At 40.1% G+C, this 19,545-nt stretch overlaps 6 protein-coding genes across 9 annotated transcripts; 2 read left to right on the top strand and 4 right to left on the bottom strand.

The window, feature by feature from the left end:
- The first annotated feature begins 1,928 nt into the window (after positions 1-1,928).
- On the top strand, positions 1,929-4,389 carry HCF243 (Serine/Threonine-kinase pakA-like protein). Of its 3 annotated transcripts, none has more exons than NM_001084688.1 (2): positions 1,929-2,187; positions 2,439-4,230. In NM_001084688.1, the coding sequence occupies exon 2, from the start codon at positions 2,541-2,543 to the stop codon at positions 4,197-4,199; it is 1,659 nt and encodes a 552-aa protein (NP_001078157.1). In that variant the 5' UTR covers positions 1,929-2,187; positions 2,439-2,540; the 3' UTR covers positions 4,200-4,230. The 3 variants fall into 3 exon arrangements, with proteins under 3 accessions (NP_001078157.1, NP_188128.1, NP_001118630.1); NM_001125158.1 differs by having other exon boundaries at positions 2,057-2,375; positions 2,759-4,389; NM_112372.3 differs by having other exon boundaries at positions 1,929-4,241.
- Positions 4,390-4,426: 37 nt separating this feature from the next.
- Positions 4,427-6,091, bottom strand: AT3G15110 (uncharacterized protein). Its single transcript, NM_112373.4, has 4 exons — positions 5,625-6,091; positions 5,238-5,459; positions 4,837-4,862; positions 4,427-4,747 (listed from the first exon to the last, which is right to left on the bottom strand). The coding sequence occupies exons 1-4, from the start codon at positions 5,970-5,972 to the stop codon at positions 4,543-4,545; spliced, it is 801 nt and encodes a 266-aa protein (NP_566500.1). The 5' UTR covers positions 5,973-6,091; the 3' UTR covers positions 4,427-4,542.
- Positions 6,009-6,125, top strand: AT3G15111 (uncharacterized protein; the record flags this gene model as incomplete). The annotated part of the gene is made up of 1 exon (NM_001125159.1): positions 6,009-6,125. One exon carries the CDS (start codon positions 6,009-6,011, stop codon positions 6,123-6,125), a length of 117 nt encoding a protein of 38 aa, NP_001118631.1.
- A 15-nt stretch (positions 6,126-6,140) lies between these two features.
- Positions 6,141-7,645, bottom strand: AT3G15115 (serine/arginine repetitive matrix protein). The gene is made up of 2 exons (NM_112374.3): positions 6,845-7,645; positions 6,141-6,730 (listed from the first exon to the last, which is right to left on the bottom strand). Exons 1-2 carry the CDS (start codon positions 7,499-7,501, stop codon positions 6,368-6,370), a joined length of 1,020 nt encoding a protein of 339 aa, NP_566501.1. The 5' UTR covers positions 7,502-7,645; the 3' UTR covers positions 6,141-6,367.
- A 596-nt stretch (positions 7,646-8,241) lies between these two features.
- On the bottom strand, positions 8,242-16,114 carry AT3G15120 (P-loop containing nucleoside triphosphate hydrolases superfamily protein). 2 transcript variants are annotated; one of them, NM_001338149.1, is made up of 6 exons: positions 13,922-16,114; positions 13,335-13,475; positions 11,450-13,211; positions 11,064-11,302; positions 9,918-10,777; positions 8,242-9,818 (listed from the first exon to the last, which is right to left on the bottom strand). In NM_001338149.1, the coding sequence occupies exons 1-6, from the start codon at positions 15,629-15,631 to the stop codon at positions 8,636-8,638; spliced, it is 5,895 nt and encodes a 1,964-aa protein (NP_001327597.1). In that variant the 5' UTR covers positions 15,632-16,114; the 3' UTR covers positions 8,242-8,635. The 2 variants fall into 2 exon arrangements, with proteins under 2 accessions (NP_001327597.1, NP_188130.1); NM_112375.3 differs by having other exon boundaries at positions 8,515-9,818; positions 13,365-13,475; positions 13,922-15,866.
- A 436-nt stretch (positions 16,115-16,550) lies between these two features.
- Positions 16,551-19,520, bottom strand: AT3G15130 (Tetratricopeptide repeat (TPR)-like superfamily protein). The gene has a single exon (NM_112376.2). It carries the CDS (start codon positions 19,369-19,371, stop codon positions 17,302-17,304), a length of 2,070 nt encoding a protein of 689 aa, NP_188131.1. The 5' UTR covers positions 19,372-19,520; the 3' UTR covers positions 16,551-17,301.
- Between the last annotated feature and the right edge of the window lie 25 nt (positions 19,521-19,545).

A 19,545-nucleotide genomic window follows, 5' to 3' on the forward strand; every position in this document is an offset into this window, starting at 1 on the left:
CACATGTTTATATATCAATCATATTAATTGTCAGTAAAAGCACGTAGACACCTTCCATCTTTGTAATCAATTTGGCATTTATTATGGATAATTGTTTGTTTTTGTATACAACAAATGTTCTTGCTGTTGAAAACGGGATTATTACATCTTATAGTACCATTCTGGTCATAGTAACAACAGTATAATATAATTTACAAAATCTATTTATTTTTTCTGAAAGTTGTCTTTGTAACAAATTAAATTATTAATATAGCAGAAGAAAGTATGCATTTAGTATTTACTATATATGGTTTTTCTAGCATTTAGAAAAAATAATTAGTCTAGTTGAAAAATAAAATAAAAGTAGAAAAAGAGTTATTAAAAGCATGTTAATGCTAATATGAGGGTGGTCCTGTTAGTCTTATAATGGTCTGGTCAAACTCCTCCTTCTCACGACTGCCACATCACACAACCCATCTTCTTCCATTTTCTGTTTAGTGTGACCGTTGCTTCGCGCCTTCGCGGTTCAGTGAGAAGCTCACGCGCGTTTTCTTACCCGCGTGATTTTTCACCCCATTATCTCCTTTATGTGATTCTTCTGTTAAAGTTCCGGTTTATGTATCTGATCCGAATATCTCCTTTATGTGAGTCAAACATATGTGTATGAGTGAGTTTATGTATCTGATTATTTAATTTTATGGCTTCCTTAATTGAATGATTTAAGATTAATAGTATGTCTCTAACTATTTGGCCACCATACTCACATTCGGAACAACATAAATGATAAAGAAGCTAGCGAATGGGTCCGACTCCTTTTAAGTGCTACAAAAAGCGACACGACGTCCTTAGTTTCATGCATCCATCCACACGAAAATGTAAAGTGAGAAGAAAACTCAAAAACTAATAAGAAATGTTAAAATTAATAAGAAAAAACAAGGGCCATGTCGAATCATTACCCTATCTCTCGGTACTCCGATCACGTGCCAACTTTGGGTTCTATAATGCTTTTATTATTCATATTTAATGTATTTTTTTCTTTAATTTCTTTTATTATCTGTCTTCGACCGTATTTAGTCCAAACCATGTGAAGATTTCCGGTCTACTGTTTTTATCATTATGAAAAAGAAAAGGAAAAAAGCTATGGTCCTCTCTAATTAGAGTTGATTAAAAATTTGAATAAGAAATAATTAATTTATTTCACTCTCTCCAGCTTGTTCTTTGTGGTTTGGCTTATACTGAAAAATTGAATTCCCAAATGTTTGGTCCTATTGAGTAAATATCATCCATTTATCTAAAATGATAATCATTTCAAACCTAAACACAACAAGAAGGATTTTAAAACAATAGACCTGAACTCAATCTTACTAATTCATTGGTTAAGTTGTCACGACATGTATATGTTGATAACAAAAGGATTGGTTACAATATGGGTGCAAATTGTGGTTGTGGCTTAATGTTTTTAAAATTCACAAATTTTCAAATATTGTCTAAAAGTATCCCACTTGTCATAAATTACCATCCAAGATCCTTCCAATCTCTACATGCATATATGTCCAATAAAATCTAGCTAGAGTACGAGAAAAATATCCAAAACTTTTGAATTTGACAAAAAGTCTTATCTTTCCAAAGGAAAATAAAAGTTTGTATTATTTATTTCCACCAGAAAAAAATCTACTAAAAAAAAAAGAAGAGACTACGAAAACAATACATGCAAAATACACAAGAGACATGCGTGTCTGAGTGTTTGTGTTTTTGGGAAAGCCAATAATACCTTTTCCCTTTAGTGTGCACATGTGTGTATCCACAGAAGCGTACGAACCCTTTCTTTAACTCGTTTCACTCTCATGGGCCACATTACTTTCACCATCCCCTAAATTACCACTTCACCCTTCTTCCATATCATTCACACAACTAATCAAATTACCTCAAAAACGCAACAAAACTAAATCGTGATCAGTCAAAGATGATTACATAGATTTAGGAAGAAGGAATCTCTTACCCTAACTAGATCCAGGGGTATTTTAGTAAATTATCATAGGTACCCCTAAAAGTCTCTCGATTCCGTTACACTCTCAATATCTCTCCAATGGCTATGGTTACTACTACACTCTTCTTCTTCTTCTTCTTCTTCTTCTCCTTCTTCTCACTGTAAAAAAGAAAAAAAAATGGCGGAAACTGAGAGACCCCACCGGTCTTCAAGTATTAACAGTAGTAGCAACAACAACAGTGGTTCATCAACCGATCTATTCATTTGTTTCACATCTCGTTTCTCTTCTTCTTCCTCTATGCGTCTCTCTTCTAAATCCATCCATAGCCCAGCTCGTTCCGCTTGTCTCACCACTTCTCTTAGCCGTCGTCTCCGTACTAGCGGTAGCTTGAAGAACGCTTCAGCTGGAGTTTTGAACTCTCCCATGTTTGGTGCTAATGGAGGACGGAAGAGATCTGGATCTGGCTACGAGAATAGTAACAACAACAACAATAATAACATAGAGCCGTCGTCTCCGAAGGTGACGTGTATTGGTCAAGTTAGAGTGAAGACTAGGAAGCATGTGAAGAAGAAGATGAGAGCTAGATCTAGAAGGAAAGGAGGTGAGAATAGTTTCAGGAGATCCGTTGATCAAAACGACGGTGGTGGTGGATGTCGTTTTAAAGCGAGTGAGAATCGTTTGGTGCATCTTCCGGTGACTATCTGCGAGTCGTTGAGATCGTTTGGGTCTGAGCTCAACTGCTTCTTCCCGTGTCGATCTTCCTGTACGGAGAATAGTCATGGAGATGGGAGGAGAGCTGAGAGTAACAACGACGGTTGCGGCGGCGGCGGAGGAGGAAGTAATTCGTGTGGTGCGGTGTTTACGAGGTGGTTTGTGGCGGTGGAGGAGACTTCGGGAGGGAAGAGAAGAGAGATTGAGCTTGTTGTTGGTGGAGAAGACGAAGTTGAGGAGGATAGGCGGAGGAGTCGTCGGAGACATGTTTTCGAGGGGCTTGATTTAAGTGAGATAGAGATGAAGACGGAGAAGAAAGAGAGAGGAGAAGAAGTTGGACGGATGAGTATTTGTTCTCCGCCGAAGAATGCTTTGTTGTTGATGCGGTGTAGATCTGATCCGGTTAAGGTTGCGGCGTTAGCTAACCGGGTTCGTGAAAGACAGTTGTCGTTAAACGACGGCGTATACACAGAGGAGGAAGAAGATGAGAGAAGAAGAAGGTTTGAGCTGGAAATTGAAGATAAGAAACGGATCGACTTGTGTGAGAAATGGATCTCTGGTGAGACTACTGTGGAAACAGAAGAAGTTTCAGTAGCAGTTGCAGAAGCAGAAGCAGAAGCAGAAGCAGAAGCTCCTTTGCCTTCAAATCCAGCTACAGAGGAAGAAGAAAGAGTCAAAGTTGTGGAAGATTCGATTGTTGAAGAAGAACAAGAAGCTTCGAAAATTCTGGATTCGTTTGAGGAAGAAATAGAAGCTACGATCATGAAAAAAATTGAAGACGAAATCAGAAACGCTATAGAAGAAGAGGAGAAACTTGCTGAGATGGAAGAATTAGCGGTTGTGGCGGTGGCTGAGACGGAGGAGGTAGAAGAAAGCAAAGAGGTTGTTCCTGATTGTATACCTCAAAATGAGGAAAGATCCGAACAAGGAAACCGGGAACCCGACCCGAGTCCGGAAGTGGTGATGAGAAGAAGTCTACAAGAGGAAACAACGGAGAAAGAGAAGACGACGGCGACGCCGTATAAGGTGTTACCGGATTGTTTGCTGCTTATGATGTGTGAACCAAAGCTCTCAATGGAAGTCTCTAAGGAGACTTGGGTTTGCAGTACAGATTTCGTCAGATGTTTACCAGGAAGACCTCCGGCGAAGAAGATACCACCAGAAGCCGTCGGAGACAATCATCATCATCATCAACCCAAGAAGCGAATCGTCACAGCCGTTGATTCCAACGCATCCTCTCGCCGGCGGTCAATCGATAGACCACCACTTCACCTACAGCCGCCACGGTCATCGTGTTCATACCCAGCAGCTCCACCGATAATAACGGCAGCTGCGGCGGTTGGGGAACAGAGGGTAGCCGGAGCTAATAAGGTACAGCCACCAGTGCTGCCACGTTGCAAATCGGAACCGAGGAAGTCAGCGTCGAAGCTAGCGCCGGAAGCTTGTTTCTGGAAAAATAGGAAGCTTGAGCCACACCCTCCGGCAACCGTCGGTGTCGGCGGCGCCGGAGTAGGGTTCTAGAAGAAGGAGACGTGAGTGGGAATAAAGGAAACTATTTGGGTGTAATAGTAATTTCAGAATACTATTTGTCCTTGTTTGTAAATTTGTTTTGTTAGTCATAATTCATTTTCTATCACTGTGCCAATGTTTTTTTCATGAAAATCTGTATCCGTTTTTTTTGTCCGTTAGTCTAATGTCTCACTCTCTGGTCGATGAAGTCCCATCGAAACTAACAACAACTAACGCTTCCCAACAAACAGATAGATAGTTACAATAAATTGAAAAGAAGAAAACAATTTTATGCATAGTTGGCTACATGAATATGATATTATTAATACATGTTTCATAGTAAAGACCGGACTAATCAATCACCTGAACTTTGATCCTCATTGCTTTTATTTACTTCACTGTTGTCACCTGATGATGAGTCTCCAGGTTGTGTTGTGGCCTTCATGTTTTCTTCAGCAGAATCTTCATTGAAGGCTAATTGACCAGAGTAAAGGAGAAGTCCGAACGCGTTGAGACCGAAAACAAATGTTGCTAGATAGCATATACCGTTGATGATAGTCCTGCGGATCAAAATGAAGAGTTTAGTCTTAAGAATTTGCGAGAATGGCTTGTGATGAGTACATAGAAAAGTGGTAAAGCTTAAATGTACCTTACGGTTACCGTGATTTGCCTAACCTGCAATAAATAGAAGTACATAAAATTCAGAAACTGTGGAATAGGCAGACTCTTCTTAAAAACAGCAATGATCAAGAGGGCTAGCAAAAGAAGGAATAAACTGGGAATCTTTAGACAGCTTCGTGTTTCGATAAGAATGGAACCTTTGCATAATGAACTTAAGCTAGTTGCACAATGAATTCAGAAATCATGGACAAGAATGGGTCCTCTCCATAATGAATATAGCTATTTCTCAATTATGGGCATTTACAGTTATTGAGACCATGATGATACTTGGAACACAAGGTACTGTTACTTTACCAAAGCAAGTTAGACAGAAACAGCAACTTTGACACAAGCAATGGATGATCAAAAAGAGAGAGAGAAGAAACGAACCGAGAAGTTATCAGAGATAGTCTGACGATTGAGTCCTGATTCAACTGTAACAGTGAATTTGTAAAGAATGAGAGCAATGACTCCTGCGGCTATCGCACCAAGAAACGCCTGAGCCGCCGATGGAGTTGAATTACCACCTTCTATCGGAGTTGAACTTAACGCTTTTAGATTATCCATTGCTTCTTCTTTCAACGATTTCTTAGCTCCAGTAGATCTAAATGTCTACAATTCCACACCAAATCACTCATATTCCTTCCCAAATTTCAAACACAATTCTCCCAAATTCAAGTGTAACAGATCAAAACCATTGGTTAAATTCGATTTAGACCAAATTCGGTGGTTATTTGTTCCTTAAGAATGTCTAGGGTCTAAGTAACGAGATATTACCAGCTCTTTGGCGCGTTTAGCGCGCCGTCGAACGGAGCGGATGAGGAAGACAGTGATGGCACCGGTAAGAAGCACACTGGTGGCCAATTGGAGAGGAGTAGGATCATCGGAAGTGGCGAAAATGGAGTTAGTAGACGAAAACGGAGACGTGGACGACGTAGGAAGCTCAATTGGACCATCTTCTTCCACCTCCGCCACATCGGCGATTTCTTTTACGGCGGATAATCGGATTATACCGGGACGGATCCTGGTAAAGGAAGAGAGCGAATGGATTGGAGAGATAAGACGCGTTGGACGGAGACGGTAAGGGAGAGAGAAGAGACATTGGTGGCTCTGCAACACTAACATTTTCTTAGCCGTCGAAAGATTTTTATCTCACCATTAATGTCTTCTTCAAATATCCTCACTCTAAAGCCTCTCTATCGTTTAGAGGGTCTCTTCTTCGTAGACACTCTCCGCGAATTAGAGGCTTCCCAAGTTACCATTATACTACAGAAATAGTAAGTACCACATTTTATATAGTTTCACTTGATTGTTTATCGCATTCTTCTTCATGTAAAATATTACTTGAGTTCGGTTTCTCCGTCGAATAAAAAAACTCATCATTATGATTGTTATTTTTCCTTATTATTGTAGGTGAAATGATAGATGAATGTTTTTGAACATAAAGGGAACCAAAGAATATGAAATGAGTGTTTGTTTATACGTAGAAGCAATTTGTTTGCTAATGAAAGTGAATGATATCAGCATTCTTGTCGAACATTACTTGCGACGGTTCGAGCCCAAAACTTTATCTGAGCTTTCATGTCTTTTCTCGAATCCTTTGGAACCCAAACCGGAATCGGCTGTCCCACCACCGCTGTAGACCGGTTTTTCCCAGTGGTGGTGCATGGGACCTTCCTCTGTTTTTCTTCGTCTTCTTCTTGCTTCTTCTCTGTTTCAATGTGAAAATCCTTCAACATTTGAATATCTTTCGTCTCGATGCTGCTTAACGTTTTACGCAGCGTTTTGCGGTTTGGGCTTTTTTGTGATTTGACGACCAATTCTTGAATAGCGTCTTCTGATCTTGAGTTTCTAGGTGGTCTATGCCTTGGAATGCATGAAACCTATACAAAGTTTTAAAAACTTTCTGGTCAAATTCAGAGTCTCAACAACAGCAATGATTCAATCAAATCATCCAAGAATTGAAAAGACTAATGTAAACAAAGAGAGATCATCACCTTTGGAATGTTCTGTTTCGTTGGAGTAAATCCAGAAGAAGAAGAAGAAGAAGAGTTAGCGATGGCTTCACGGATCAAAAATCCCATTCTTGAATCATCAATCTCTTGATCTTGAAACTCATTTACATCGTCTTCTCTTCCTAAGTAACTAGGCAAAGTCTGAGTTCTCTGCAAACTCCCTCCCATCGAGCAACTCTGGACACTATTATTGTTACTACAACTAATTCTTGTTCTGTTCTTCTTCCTCGAACCTTCTTTAATTCCCTTCTCTCGAACTACAGGTTCCTTCTTTTGCAAGTAAGTTCTTCGTTCTTGAACCCTAGTCTTCTCAGAGAACTGCCTTCTCATCACCTTATTTATCTTCTCAGGCTCGCCTCCGCCTTCTTTTTTCTCTATACACGGCGGCGGAACAAAGTCTCCCCCAGTAGAAGCTTCTAGAAGCTTAATCTCCGAATCCGAATCTCCAATTTTCGGTAATTCGGGTTTGGGACAAGTTGAAGAAGAAGAAGAAGTAAAAGGGTAAGGATCTGAATGACAGTACCTCAAGATCCTTGATCTTCTGTCAAGTAAGTTATCAAAGAACCAGAAATCTTCGAGGAGATCATCAATGGCTTCGAATTGTTCCAACTCTTGATGATCATTCGAAGTAGAATCCATTTTTTTTTTAATTCAGACAAAAGATAACATAAAGAGATAAGTTTGTGTTCTTGTTTCTTCTTCTTCTTCTTTTGTTCGGTTTTGTATTTGAAGCATAGATTCTGGGGACTTATTAGGAGGTGCCCATGTGGGCAACCATTCAGCACTTATTTTCTAAAAATATTGTTTTTATTGTTTTATGTGGAGTCAATGTTTTTGTACATAAATAAAAGATGAAATTTTTTGAGTGAAAACAAAAAATGGAAATAAATTGACTTATTCCGAATTTGAAAGATTCTTTCTTTTACAATTGTTCTGAATTTTGGAGTCAATAATATTTTAACTTCTAGGGAAAAATATTGGCGCCACAAGTTTTTTAATTTCAGTAATCTTTTTGTATATTTAGGAGATTGCAGAGACGTATTAGCTGAATAGGTTTTGGAAAAGAAAAACCAATAATTAAGTGTTCTAAGTGGATAATTAAAATAAAATTAGATAACAAATCAAAAGGATTTCTGGCAACAACTAAGAAAAATAAGGTTTTTCAACAAAAGTTATGATTGCTAAGAAACGGCATAATAAGCCCTGTCATGACAGTCAACATGCCATGTGATTCTTAAACTTAATATGTAAACAATTCGGTTCTATATCATATAAAATAATACATACAGTTTTTGTTATATATTAATATTATTTCTTATCCATCGCCTCCTACGCGACAGCTAAGAATTATAGTAATCTAATAAATACAAAAGATATTGGTAATATTAAAATACATGTGAATGTAAAAGCATTAAATCTCGAGCTCTGAACCTACATTGTTCTCCAATTATAGTATGACATTGCATATAACATTAATTATGTTCATCAGCCGTAAATCTTTATTAGGTGACATGTGGGATGTGGCTAATCAGTCAATTTAGCTGCGTACCTGATGATTTGTTGACGATGCTGAGAAACGAATGCTAATCACATCACAAATAATCTCACGAGAAAGATATTAGTACGCACTACGCAGCTTGAAGAAACAGGAGTTTGAGCCAAGAAACTGCTGATTTTTTCATATCTGAATTAAAATATTTTACTAGTCTTGTAACTGCAAATCAATGGCAGAGACACCAGCTGATTTGAGTAAAAAGTTTACAGATGAATCAATCAAAAAGGCTTCATCTCAGTTGCAATTAACTCTATGAGAGAACCAAGGCAGAAACTATCATATTTACAATGCAAAGAGCGGTCATCTTCAGTACTCACCGGAACCAATATTCCATCTTTGAAAACGAATACTGGTTCAAGCCAAGTCTTAGGTCTTCGATATGTATTTCCCTCATCTAAGCTCCCTTGCATTTCAGCAGAATGACTGCAACATTCGACAGAGGCAAGAAAATTACCGGATAAGCGTTTGCAAAAACATGCTTCGTTTTCTGGACATTCCTCATGATCTTTGACCTTCGCTTCCTGCATGGTACCATTGTTTTTCACAGAGATGAACTTTCTAACAGCAGAAATAAGCTCCACTGATAATGAAGAAACCGCATCATGTATACCCTCTGTTGTGATGGAACTCCTACCAAGTCTCAATTCGCGAGTAACTAATTTATGCATTGAATCTTGGAGGATGGAGACGCACTGGGAGCAGCAACGGTACAAGCACACCAAGCTAGGGTCATCCTGAGGATTGGTTCTTCCAGTCGTTTCAACTTGTTCAACTGGTTCAGGCATGTTGTTTGCGGATTCTAATCCATGAACTCCATCCCAGGCTTTACCGTTATTTGAGTCAGCTGATTTGTGGGGATCTTCCAGGGATATAGAATTGGAATCCCCAGATCCATTAGGATTGTCTAGGGAATCAGCTTTTTCTTGCAAAGAAATTACTGTTCCTGTAGTTTCTACCTCGCATGATCCATGTGGAGTTTCATTCTGTTCATGGTCAGCTGCAGGAGAGTTAAGATCAAGGAGAACAGCCTGCCGAAAGGGATTCACTCCTGAATCCTCAATCATCATTTCAGTATCTGAAATAACATCAACATTCTCTTTGACCAAAGTTAAGCCATCCGTACTGTGGGTTGTAAGATGTCCAGTATCTTCAAGAAAAGATTCATGATTTGTTCCATTATGACCATTTGCAATCTCTACAACTGGCTGATGATTGTCGGTAAGATTACTAGATGCTATAGGGTCTGGACAATTCATGTTTTGGGTATCTTCTTTCAGGTCTTCTTCTGACCCTTTTAATTGATCAGATGTTCCTTGCTCAGTTGGCTCATTCCTCACTGATGGATTGACTACAGAACAAGGTAATGGATTCGTTGACTCTGTTTGAGTGGTTGATTCGAAACTGTAAACAATGAAATTGTGTTAAAACAAACATAAAAAATGGAAGTTATGTATGTGTATTAAAACGAACATACATAAAACAAGATATTATAAGGCATACCTTCGCATCGCGTATACCCAACTATTAACCAGATCTTCCAGATAAGCAACTTGAGACAAAATTCGAATATATCGACATCTGTCCTTTCCAGCATTAATTTTAACACTGATCCGTCCAACTAAGAGCTCCAGAACTTTCCGTACCTCAAATGAGACTTCCCTCAGCGATATATAGGTTCCTCTATACGCTGATAATCCAACAGCAGTAAGACCTCTGACAATTCCAGTGGAATCTTTTCCTTTAACATTGTTGGAATCGGAAGAAGTAATAGTCTGCTCCGAGGAATTACAAGGGCGAGTGATACACGAATTAAATGGCCATCCCCTCCAAGGACCAGAAACATCTGCACTTGGCCCTTCCTTAAGCTTTGATGTCACCCAGCAAAGTTCAGCAAATTGAGGATACTGTAGTATTTGATAACCAAATGTGGAGACAGCTAACTGCAGGCTTGATTTTGGTTTCACATTGATGTTGATAGGTAATGGTGGAACTTTTAAAGAACCATCATCAAGACGTTTTGATTTAACAACTGCTTCTTCCCCTGCTCTGTGATCAGTATTATTCTGAGGAGCTGCATCTCTGCAACCCTGGTCAAGATCCTCTCCTTTGTATTTCTTCTTTAAGCCACAGTGAGTATGGGATCCCTGATGCACCAAATGAAGAAATACTTGGATTGCCCGCCTTAACAACTCAGTAGCAGACAGGTCAATGGCTATATCCTGGTCAGAACTTTCAACAACTTGTACATTGAATTGTGGAACAGCCTCAGACATAGTTGGCTGACACTCCTTTGATAGGTCAGTCTTAAAGAACTGTTGTATCTTAGGAGGCAGGAGTTTGTAGGGCATGCCAGAAGTAGCCTATCACCAAAAAATAATCAATTTTAGTCTCAAGTGTTGAGTCTTCTCAGAGACTGCTAATCAACAAAAAGGGAACACAAAGATTTCAAGATGTATAGTACAGAAAACTAAGCCTTACATTACCCTTCAGAAATTAAAAAAAAAAATAAAATCAAAAAACATAAGACTAACCAAAAAATAACTACAATAACAAGAAGTCCAGACACTTACAGCCCATTATTAACTGCCGAAACAAGGAAAATATATTGGAGAGAACAATATTAAGGAAATAAAAAGTTAAGCATACCAGAATCATCATCTTTGTGGAAACTCGCAGCGTTTCTACTTGCTCAAAAAATGTGTTCCAAGCATGTGAAACTCGAACACCATTCTGCAATGCCTTTTCCTCTCCCATTTCTGAACAATTTTCCTGTACAGAATCATCATCACACTCGACCTCTTCATTCAGAGGAGTTTCTGTCTTTACAGCCCACAAGTCAACCCTTGGCATGAATACCACACATGATTTCTTGCTAGCACATTTAACTACAAGCAGACCAGATATTCCAGTTAGCGAAGTTCACTGGAAATGGGCTAGGAACCAAGCAAATAAAAAAGTAACAGAAGATGAACGACTTAAATATCCTAATTACAGAAGTAACAGCATGGAAATCTTAATAATGAAATACGTACTTAATAAGTGAGTTACACCTAGCACCAGATCCCCATTTCCTTCTTGTGAAATTGTTGCTGTGTCTATCTTTAGCATCTCTGCATTACCAATAAAACAATGCAAGACACAAGAAGCAAGATGTCGTTGACCAGATTTAGGTCCTCCAGCAATAAGTAGTTGGAACCCTGACTTGCTCGTTGATTCTACAGAGGCATTCCCCAAAACCCCAGGATGTCTGCAGACTCTAGGTACCATGAATTTTGCAGAACCCAAACTACAGTCGCCAGTACCAGGAATGCTTGCAACAGATCCAACCAAGTCACATCCTCCATCCAGTATCCCAGTACAAGAAAGTCTTTGTACTATATCCTTTACAACATCTACTTCATGGAGAAGGGTATCAACATGAGACCACCAACAACCCTCAGTTATCTTCTTGTCGCTCAAAGCAGAACGGATCACATTTTGGACATCAACCGCAGCTTTGGAAAGAAGAGGTGGTAGGAAGATACGTTCATCAAGATGAAGAGCAACAAGTAAAGAACATAATGGCGGCAATAAAGAAGGTACCAAGTAAGTAGGAAGCGGAGAAGAAAATATATCACTAGCTGCTATTCCTGCTCCTCTACGTGAACATGGGGGTGGAGAGCGGGATAAAGCTTCCAACCAATCTCTTTCTTCAACTGAGAAGGATGGAAGAGCAGCACGATTACTGCTAGACACTCCCAACTCTGCAGCGGCCAAAGATTCTTGTAAAGGGAAACTCCTATTTAAGGCAATCATGGCAGCTTGTGTGCAGAGAGCTTGTATATCAGCACCAGCAAAACCGGCAGTTTCTTTAGCAATCCACTTGAGCAAGTATCCAGACACCGGCTTAGGCCATTTCCTAGTGTGGAGTGAGATGATTGCAGCCCTATCGTCGACTGATGGTAGTGGAAAATAGATCTCCCTATCAAACCTCCCAGGCCTCCTTAATGCTGGGTCAATAGCATCAGGGTAGTTGGTTGCACCTATGACCACCACTGAGCCACGTGACTTTAAGCCATCTAGTAAAGCCAGTAATGTGGATACAACGGAGCTATGAGTTTGATCTTGCTGCCTTGACCGCTTTGGAGCGAGACCATCTATTTCATCAAAAAATATGATGGATGGTTGGCATTTTTCAGCGACCTGAAACAAGAGCCTCAACTGGCGCTCAGCATCACCAACATATTTTCCCAAACAGTCTGCCCCTTTGCGAGCAAAGTAGGCAATCCGTCTATTCCCACGAGCAAGGGAACCGATCAGCGCTCGAACCACAAGAGTTTTCCCAGTTCCAGGATGTCCATGTAAGAGGATGCCTCTTGGAGGTGTAAGTCCAAGGTTATCAAAGAATTCTGGATATAGTAAGGGTATAAGAACAACCTCTTTCATACATTGAGTTACACCTTCAAGCCCAGCAACAGAGTCCCATCCCTCAAATGCCTTTCCACTCTCAGAATCAGAACCTCCAATATACTCAGGAGCAACTCTTAATAGATCTCGATGCAGTCTCTTGCTTTCACGTTTTAAAAATTCTTCATCTTCACCACATTTCTCAAACCACTTTTCTTCCGCTTCCACATCCTTGCGCCAGGCATCATTTGAGTGCTTCTTCATCTCCAATCGCATCCTCTTGGTTTTCATCTTCGTCATTCTGACTTGACATTGGCGACCATGGGGTTGGAAATGATGTCTATGGTCTGTGCAAGCAATGAGAAATTTACGGTGATCAAAGATGCAACCATTAGCTCGTGCACAAGGCTGCAAAATACAGAACACCAGAAAGAAGTTGTCAGAGCAAGATACAGGAATAGTTACAGCTGCAAGTTAATTACTCTATATCTCAAGTGAGGAAGGGAAACCGGAAAGGGAGTAGTAATAGACCAAATGATAGGTTCTTGGACATCGATCAACCCGACAGCCAGTGGTTGCCCCAGGTCTATCACAGCGAGTGCATTTTAATGACCTCCCTCTGAAAAGTGCTGCCCTTATATTCTTTAAGCATCCTACACCAGCAAAATAAACCTGCAGCACAAGAGTATTGAACATTAACGTTTACAGAAAACAGGGTTCAGTAGAAAAGAAATTAATGAAAAAACAGTAAGGGTATAGTTACAATAGATAAATAAATTTACAGAACGATTGTATGTTTAGATCAAGGAATACAGAAATTTAGAAAATCAAGATAATGGACAAGCCTTTTTGTCTTAAATTTCATAAAGAACAGTAATGACACATACACCATGTCAGAGATATATCAATGTTACGAAACAAACTCACAGAACATCAAAAGATTAAGCGAGAGAAAACACACAGAATTTATAAGAAAAAGAAACACTAATACTGTGACAGAATTGAACACACATTGTCTATCAATGAACCCAATAAACATATAAAATTGAAGGGATAAACACATGTCACTTAAGCAATCAAAAGACGTGTTGTGTCATATAATCAGAACCACACAATACCTCGGGACTCCATACGGCACAGTTCTGATGAACCCAAGTTCCAGAAATTCCATAACGATCGTTTATAGGGCCCAAGAGACGGCCAAGCCATCCAGGATCATCCCCAAAACCATCCAATATGTCATACTTTTGCTCCTCTGAAGATGAAGACCCGCTAGGTGCCTCTACGTCACTGTCACCATTATCTTGCATCAACTTCTTCGGAAGTTTGCCATCAGTACCCACTCCACATAAACCACAGCGTCTGGTTTGTTTGAAGAGAGGTTTACCTAGTCTATCTGATGAAGTGGAAACTGAGTCAACTGCCTTCTTGCACGTTTCATTCTGAATAGGTAACTCGTCAGGCATTTCCACACTTTCACCCCCTCTATCAAGAAACTCATTATGTTCCTTGGTCTTATTATTAGATGGTGTTCTAGAAACACCTTGCTCTCCGATATCATCATTCTGCTTCAAACTCTCATTAATCTCGGTGCTAGCTTCGCCAAGTAGTTCAGGATGTAAAGTATCTCCTTCTCTGTTCTTAACTTTAGCAGCAAAATCACTATCATCTTCTCGTATACCAGTGCCATTTCCACTCCCCGAAACCATTACTTCCATCTTCTTATTCTCACCTTCTAGTATACCAGTGCCATTTCCACTTTCCGAAACAATTACATCCATCTCCTTATTCTCATCTTCTCGTATACCAGTGCCATTTCCACTTTCCGAAACAATCACACTCATCTCCTTCTTCTCATCTTCAACTCCCATCTCAATCTCATTTTCCAATTCTTCCATTTGATTCCGACTTTCATTTTGTACTGCTTCCATTGTAACATTAGTATCAGCTCTCATTTCCTCCACATTAGCTTCAGTCTCACTTCCTGTCTTCTCTGCACTACATTGTGTCTCACTTTCCCCCTCTTCATCACTATCATCAATCTCATTGTCAGTGCTGTCTGTTCCATCCTCGCTCTCAGTCTCCGTTCTATCAACTTCAGCTTCATTCTCACTCTCTAAAAAAACGGATCTTTTGGTAGCCTTCTTCTCCTGGTATTTCTCTCTAGCTGCACTGTCAGCCTGCATTGATTCCTCTGACTCGCTAGCACTCTCATCTTCCGAATTACTGGTATCAGACTCCTTTTGCACATCTTCCGAATTACTGGTATCAGACTCTTTTCCCCCATCTTCCGAACTTTCTGATTCCTTAACATCCACTGGCTTTTTTGCTTTATTCAGCTTCCCACCTTTAAGGGCTCCTTTTTCCTCTTCCCTGTCACTTGCCTCTGCTTTTTCACTCAACTCACAGGCACGGTTTCTGAAAACGAGCTTCCTTTTCCCCTTTACCACACGTCTCTGTCTCCCACTCGCTTGGAAACCAACGTTCTTCTTCCTCCTTGACCTCAACCTGGATTTCCAACCATCCGGGGCATCCGAATCTCCATCCTCATTTCTCTTCCCTTTCTCTATACTACTGGAACTCTTATTAAAACGCTGCCTTTTCTTTGGTGGCGGAGGAGAAGCATCCAGGATGGACGGAATCTTCCTGACCCTAGAGCTCCGCCGAAGTTCAGAGTCAGCACAAGCTAACCCAGACCCACCATCTCTGTCCTGGGACTCTCCATGATTTTTCTTGTATTCCTCCTCACATATTGCAGCAAGCTTCTTACTTTTCTTCCCAGAAGGAGAACCCGAATGATTCTTTGTAACCTCATGCGATGATTTCATGACGAATCAACAGGTATAGAGATACTACGCATACAACTATTCTTCTCGAGACTGATCCAAATGAACATAAATAAAATTAACCGCTCAACGAACCTAACGCCTTCCAAATTAAGCTAATGAAGCAGTCTCGCGACGGATATGCTTAAGAATAAGCATTGGAGCGACTAACCTTCGTTCCATGATCAGCCCAAATTTGCAGAAATTATTTCGAATGAACCCAAACCCTAGATCCTACTTTCCACTAATTAACTTGCGAATTTCAAAATTGGGATGGTAGTGATACAATCGGAAGCTTTTTACTCCGAGAGTTCGTCTCTCCGATGATTACTCCTCCGCAATTTACCTCGGAGTCTTAGGGCTCCACGGTTGCGCAAGTCCAATAAATACTAGAAAATGAGGGAAAAAAAAATCTAATGCCCAATGAAAAATTGAATATTTAAGAATTAATTTTGTTTAATGATTTTTCTTTGAAGCGAGTGTGTGTGTGAGTGAGTGAACCAATAAGATTCGAATTATGTTTGACTTAATAATGAATGTCAACACATGCATATCTTAAGGCTGAAATTGGGCTTAGTCCTGGGCCTGTTTTTTTTTGTTTTGCTATTTCTCATATTTTCCTACAAAAAGTTGCCGCCAACCAATTTCATTTATAAATAATCTCACAAGAGACGGAAGAAAATGGGTGACCTCTAGACCTCTAGTCTAATCAACTTAGAACACAGGCCAGTAGATCTGCAAATCCTTCTCATCACCACATCACATTGTCTTCTTCCCTAGACTAATCTTCTAATACTCAAAATCTCTGTGTATTCTAAGCTTAATTTGAGTATATATATATATATGGTTTTATCTTGTTCTGAACTGAAACTCACGTTTTTTAGATTGGACTTTGCTCCTTCTAGCTGTGCTTATAAAACTTGCATCATCATGAGAAATCTTAAGATAAGTTAAGAACGGGCTTAGAAACTTGAAAAAAGCCGAAATCAACAGCAAATTGAACAATCGCTAGCAGTCAGACAACGCAAGAAACACAATTGACCAAGAAACATGAAATAGACGACATCCTAAGTTATTAGCTATTATAGATAGAACCGTAACGAAGATCATGAGTGACTACTGACAAGCAGTTAGATTAGCAAGAAGCAAATCGAAATCATCTCTTTCTTTCCTTTTGCGTGGTTGGTTGATTTGCAGGAGATAACAGGAAGAGCACACAAGTGGGGGACAATATATTCGCAGAGTATATCCGAAATTCCCAGTTTCCCCCACATAGACATTCAGAGCTTCTCCGAGGCTCACAGATTTAAAGTAGCCGTCATCTCCAATGATAAAAGTTGTGCGGTACCGAGCGGTCTCGGTGTGTAGATGTTCGTCTACATCTAAAACCACAGCAACTTTCTCTTGCTCATCAAAGAAGAAGCTCCCAGAGGATAGAGTTGTGGTCAAATCGAACAGCAACAAAACCAGTGAGTAGTGGTCTCATATCCACTTTCAAAAACTTGCTCCAGGACACAGCATTGGGCTCAATCTTGGTCGAAACCTAAATCTCCAATATATCAATTGAATCCTCACCCTGCTGATATAGCACCACGAGCTGTTCTTCCCTAACACATGGGAGGGTCACAGTCTAGGAAGCACCGGTACGGGGACGAAGTAATCAAGCTTGATGATCACCAGTAATCTCCACAGGAACAACAACCATCTTCAAAACTGTGAAACCGAACAGCATCTCTCACAACGTACGCTATCTTCGTGATTTTAGACAACCCCTTGATGAACTCATGACAATCTACGCATACTCTCAAGTTCTTGAACACTCTTATTGTCTTTCCTTTCTGGTTTAACCCGCCTGTTGCCAATGCCAGACCAATCGCTAGCTTTTCGCTGTGAGCTCTAAGGTTCTCCTCCTTTGACTCATCGTCTATATCATGCAGCTCATGTTTCAGGCCGTAAACATATCCCAATTCTTCTCTCAGTCTTCTTTCAGCTTCTTTCAAAGTTTCTTGGATCACAGGTGTCAGAGGATGTGAATCCTCTCCACTACGGAAAAAATGTACCTCTCTCTCAATCTCGACCCAGCTCATACCAGCTTCTTTCTTCAACCCTTTTATATTCCCAAGCTCTCGTGCGTTCCCTTGTTCGTTCCAATAACCGGCTTGCCCATAAAGGTTGGACATCATCACGTAATTTGCAGGATTCTTTGCATCGATCCTTAAAAGAATCTTACCCACTTCTTTCCCTAATTCGATGTCCCCATGTACTCGACAGAGGCTAAGAAGTGTTTGCCATATTCCGACATTTGGTTTTATCGGCATTGTATCAATCAGATGTTTAGCTTCCTTCAAACGACCAGCTCTTCCTAATAGATCAACTACACATGCATAGTGTTCTACCCTAGGTTTGATTCCATGTGTCTCTAGTAACTTCGAAAAAAGTTCTTCACCTTCTTTGATCATACCAGAATGGCTACAAGCTGAGAGTACAGCTAAATAGCATACCTCATCAGGCTCAATGTTATGTCTCAACATTTCGTAAAAAATTCTAACAGATTTTTTGCCAAGCCCGTGCTTCCCATAACCAGTGATCACTACAGTCCAGGAGATCACATCTTTCAACTGCATTTCGGCAAAGCATTTCTCAGCCTCATCAACTAATCCACACTTGAGATACATGTCCACCACTGAATTCAAAACAGATGTTTCTAACCCAGACGGAAGTTTAACAGCAAGTGCTTGCATTTGCTTCCCTTGCCGCAAGAGGGCAAAATCAGCAAAGACTCCAATGATGCTAGAAAGAGCAAAACTGTCAATCTGAGAGTTTAGCTCCTGTAGTCGCTTAAACAAACCCATCGCCTCCACGAATTCACCCTCTTGTGCATATCCAAGAATCAATGAACTCCATGAGATCATTGTCTTTTCCTTAATTTGATCAAAAGCTTTCCGAGCACTAAAGAGATATCCACACTTGACATACAAATCAACAAGAGAACCGGTGATGGTTGCGGAACTTGGACAATGGAACCCACTCCTAACTAGAAAACCATGTATCTGTTTTCCTGCATAAATCATACCAGTACTACTGCAAGCCTTCAACAAGCTAGTCAAAGTGAACTCGTCTGGCCTTTCCTTTATATTTGCCTCTTGCATCATCCCAAACGTATCCAAAGCTTTACTACCATAACCCGCATGTACAAATCCAGCAATCATCGCATTCCAGCTTATCAAACTCCTATCCACAATCCGACGAAACACTTTCTCAGCTTCATTGATTCTCCCACATTTTGAATACATGTCAACCAAAGAATTGCCCACTTCAACCATCATTTCAAAACCAATCTTCAAACAAAACCCATGAATCTGCAACCCCTTTTCAAGCGCGTTAAGCAAACCACAAGCTTTTAGATTCGTCGAGAAAGTGAACTCGTTTGGGTAAATACCCTGACGCCCCATTTCACTGAAAAGAGACAATGATCCCTTAAGGTCACCATTAAGTACATGTCCACTCATTAGAGCCGACCATGAAACAACATTTCTCTCAGGCATACTGTCGAACACCTTGTAAGCCATCAACGGTTCTCTGCATTTACAATACATATCGATAAGATAGTTGCTCGTAATCAAATTCAACCCTGATCCAGACTTGAGAAGATAACAATGAACTTGACCTCCTTGATCAGAAAGCCCCTTCCTTGTGCAAACTCGCAAGATACTAACAAGGTTTTGTCTCTGATTCGGGATCATCGGTGTAATCTGGTCCAAATGAAACACGAATATAAAATGCGAGTTTGTCAATATTACAAACCCAAGCCCATGATGAATTTCTGTTTGTCAATAGTACAAACTCAAGCACACGAGAGTCCTCTTCAGTCAGCGAGTCTGACAAAATGAACGAAGTTGCTGTTTGACTTTCCGATG

This window comes from Arabidopsis thaliana, chromosome 3 (genome assembly GCF_000001735.4).
Source record: "Arabidopsis thaliana chromosome 3, partial sequence".
Taxonomy (NCBI): Eukaryota; Viridiplantae; Streptophyta; class Magnoliopsida; order Brassicales; family Brassicaceae; genus Arabidopsis; species Arabidopsis thaliana.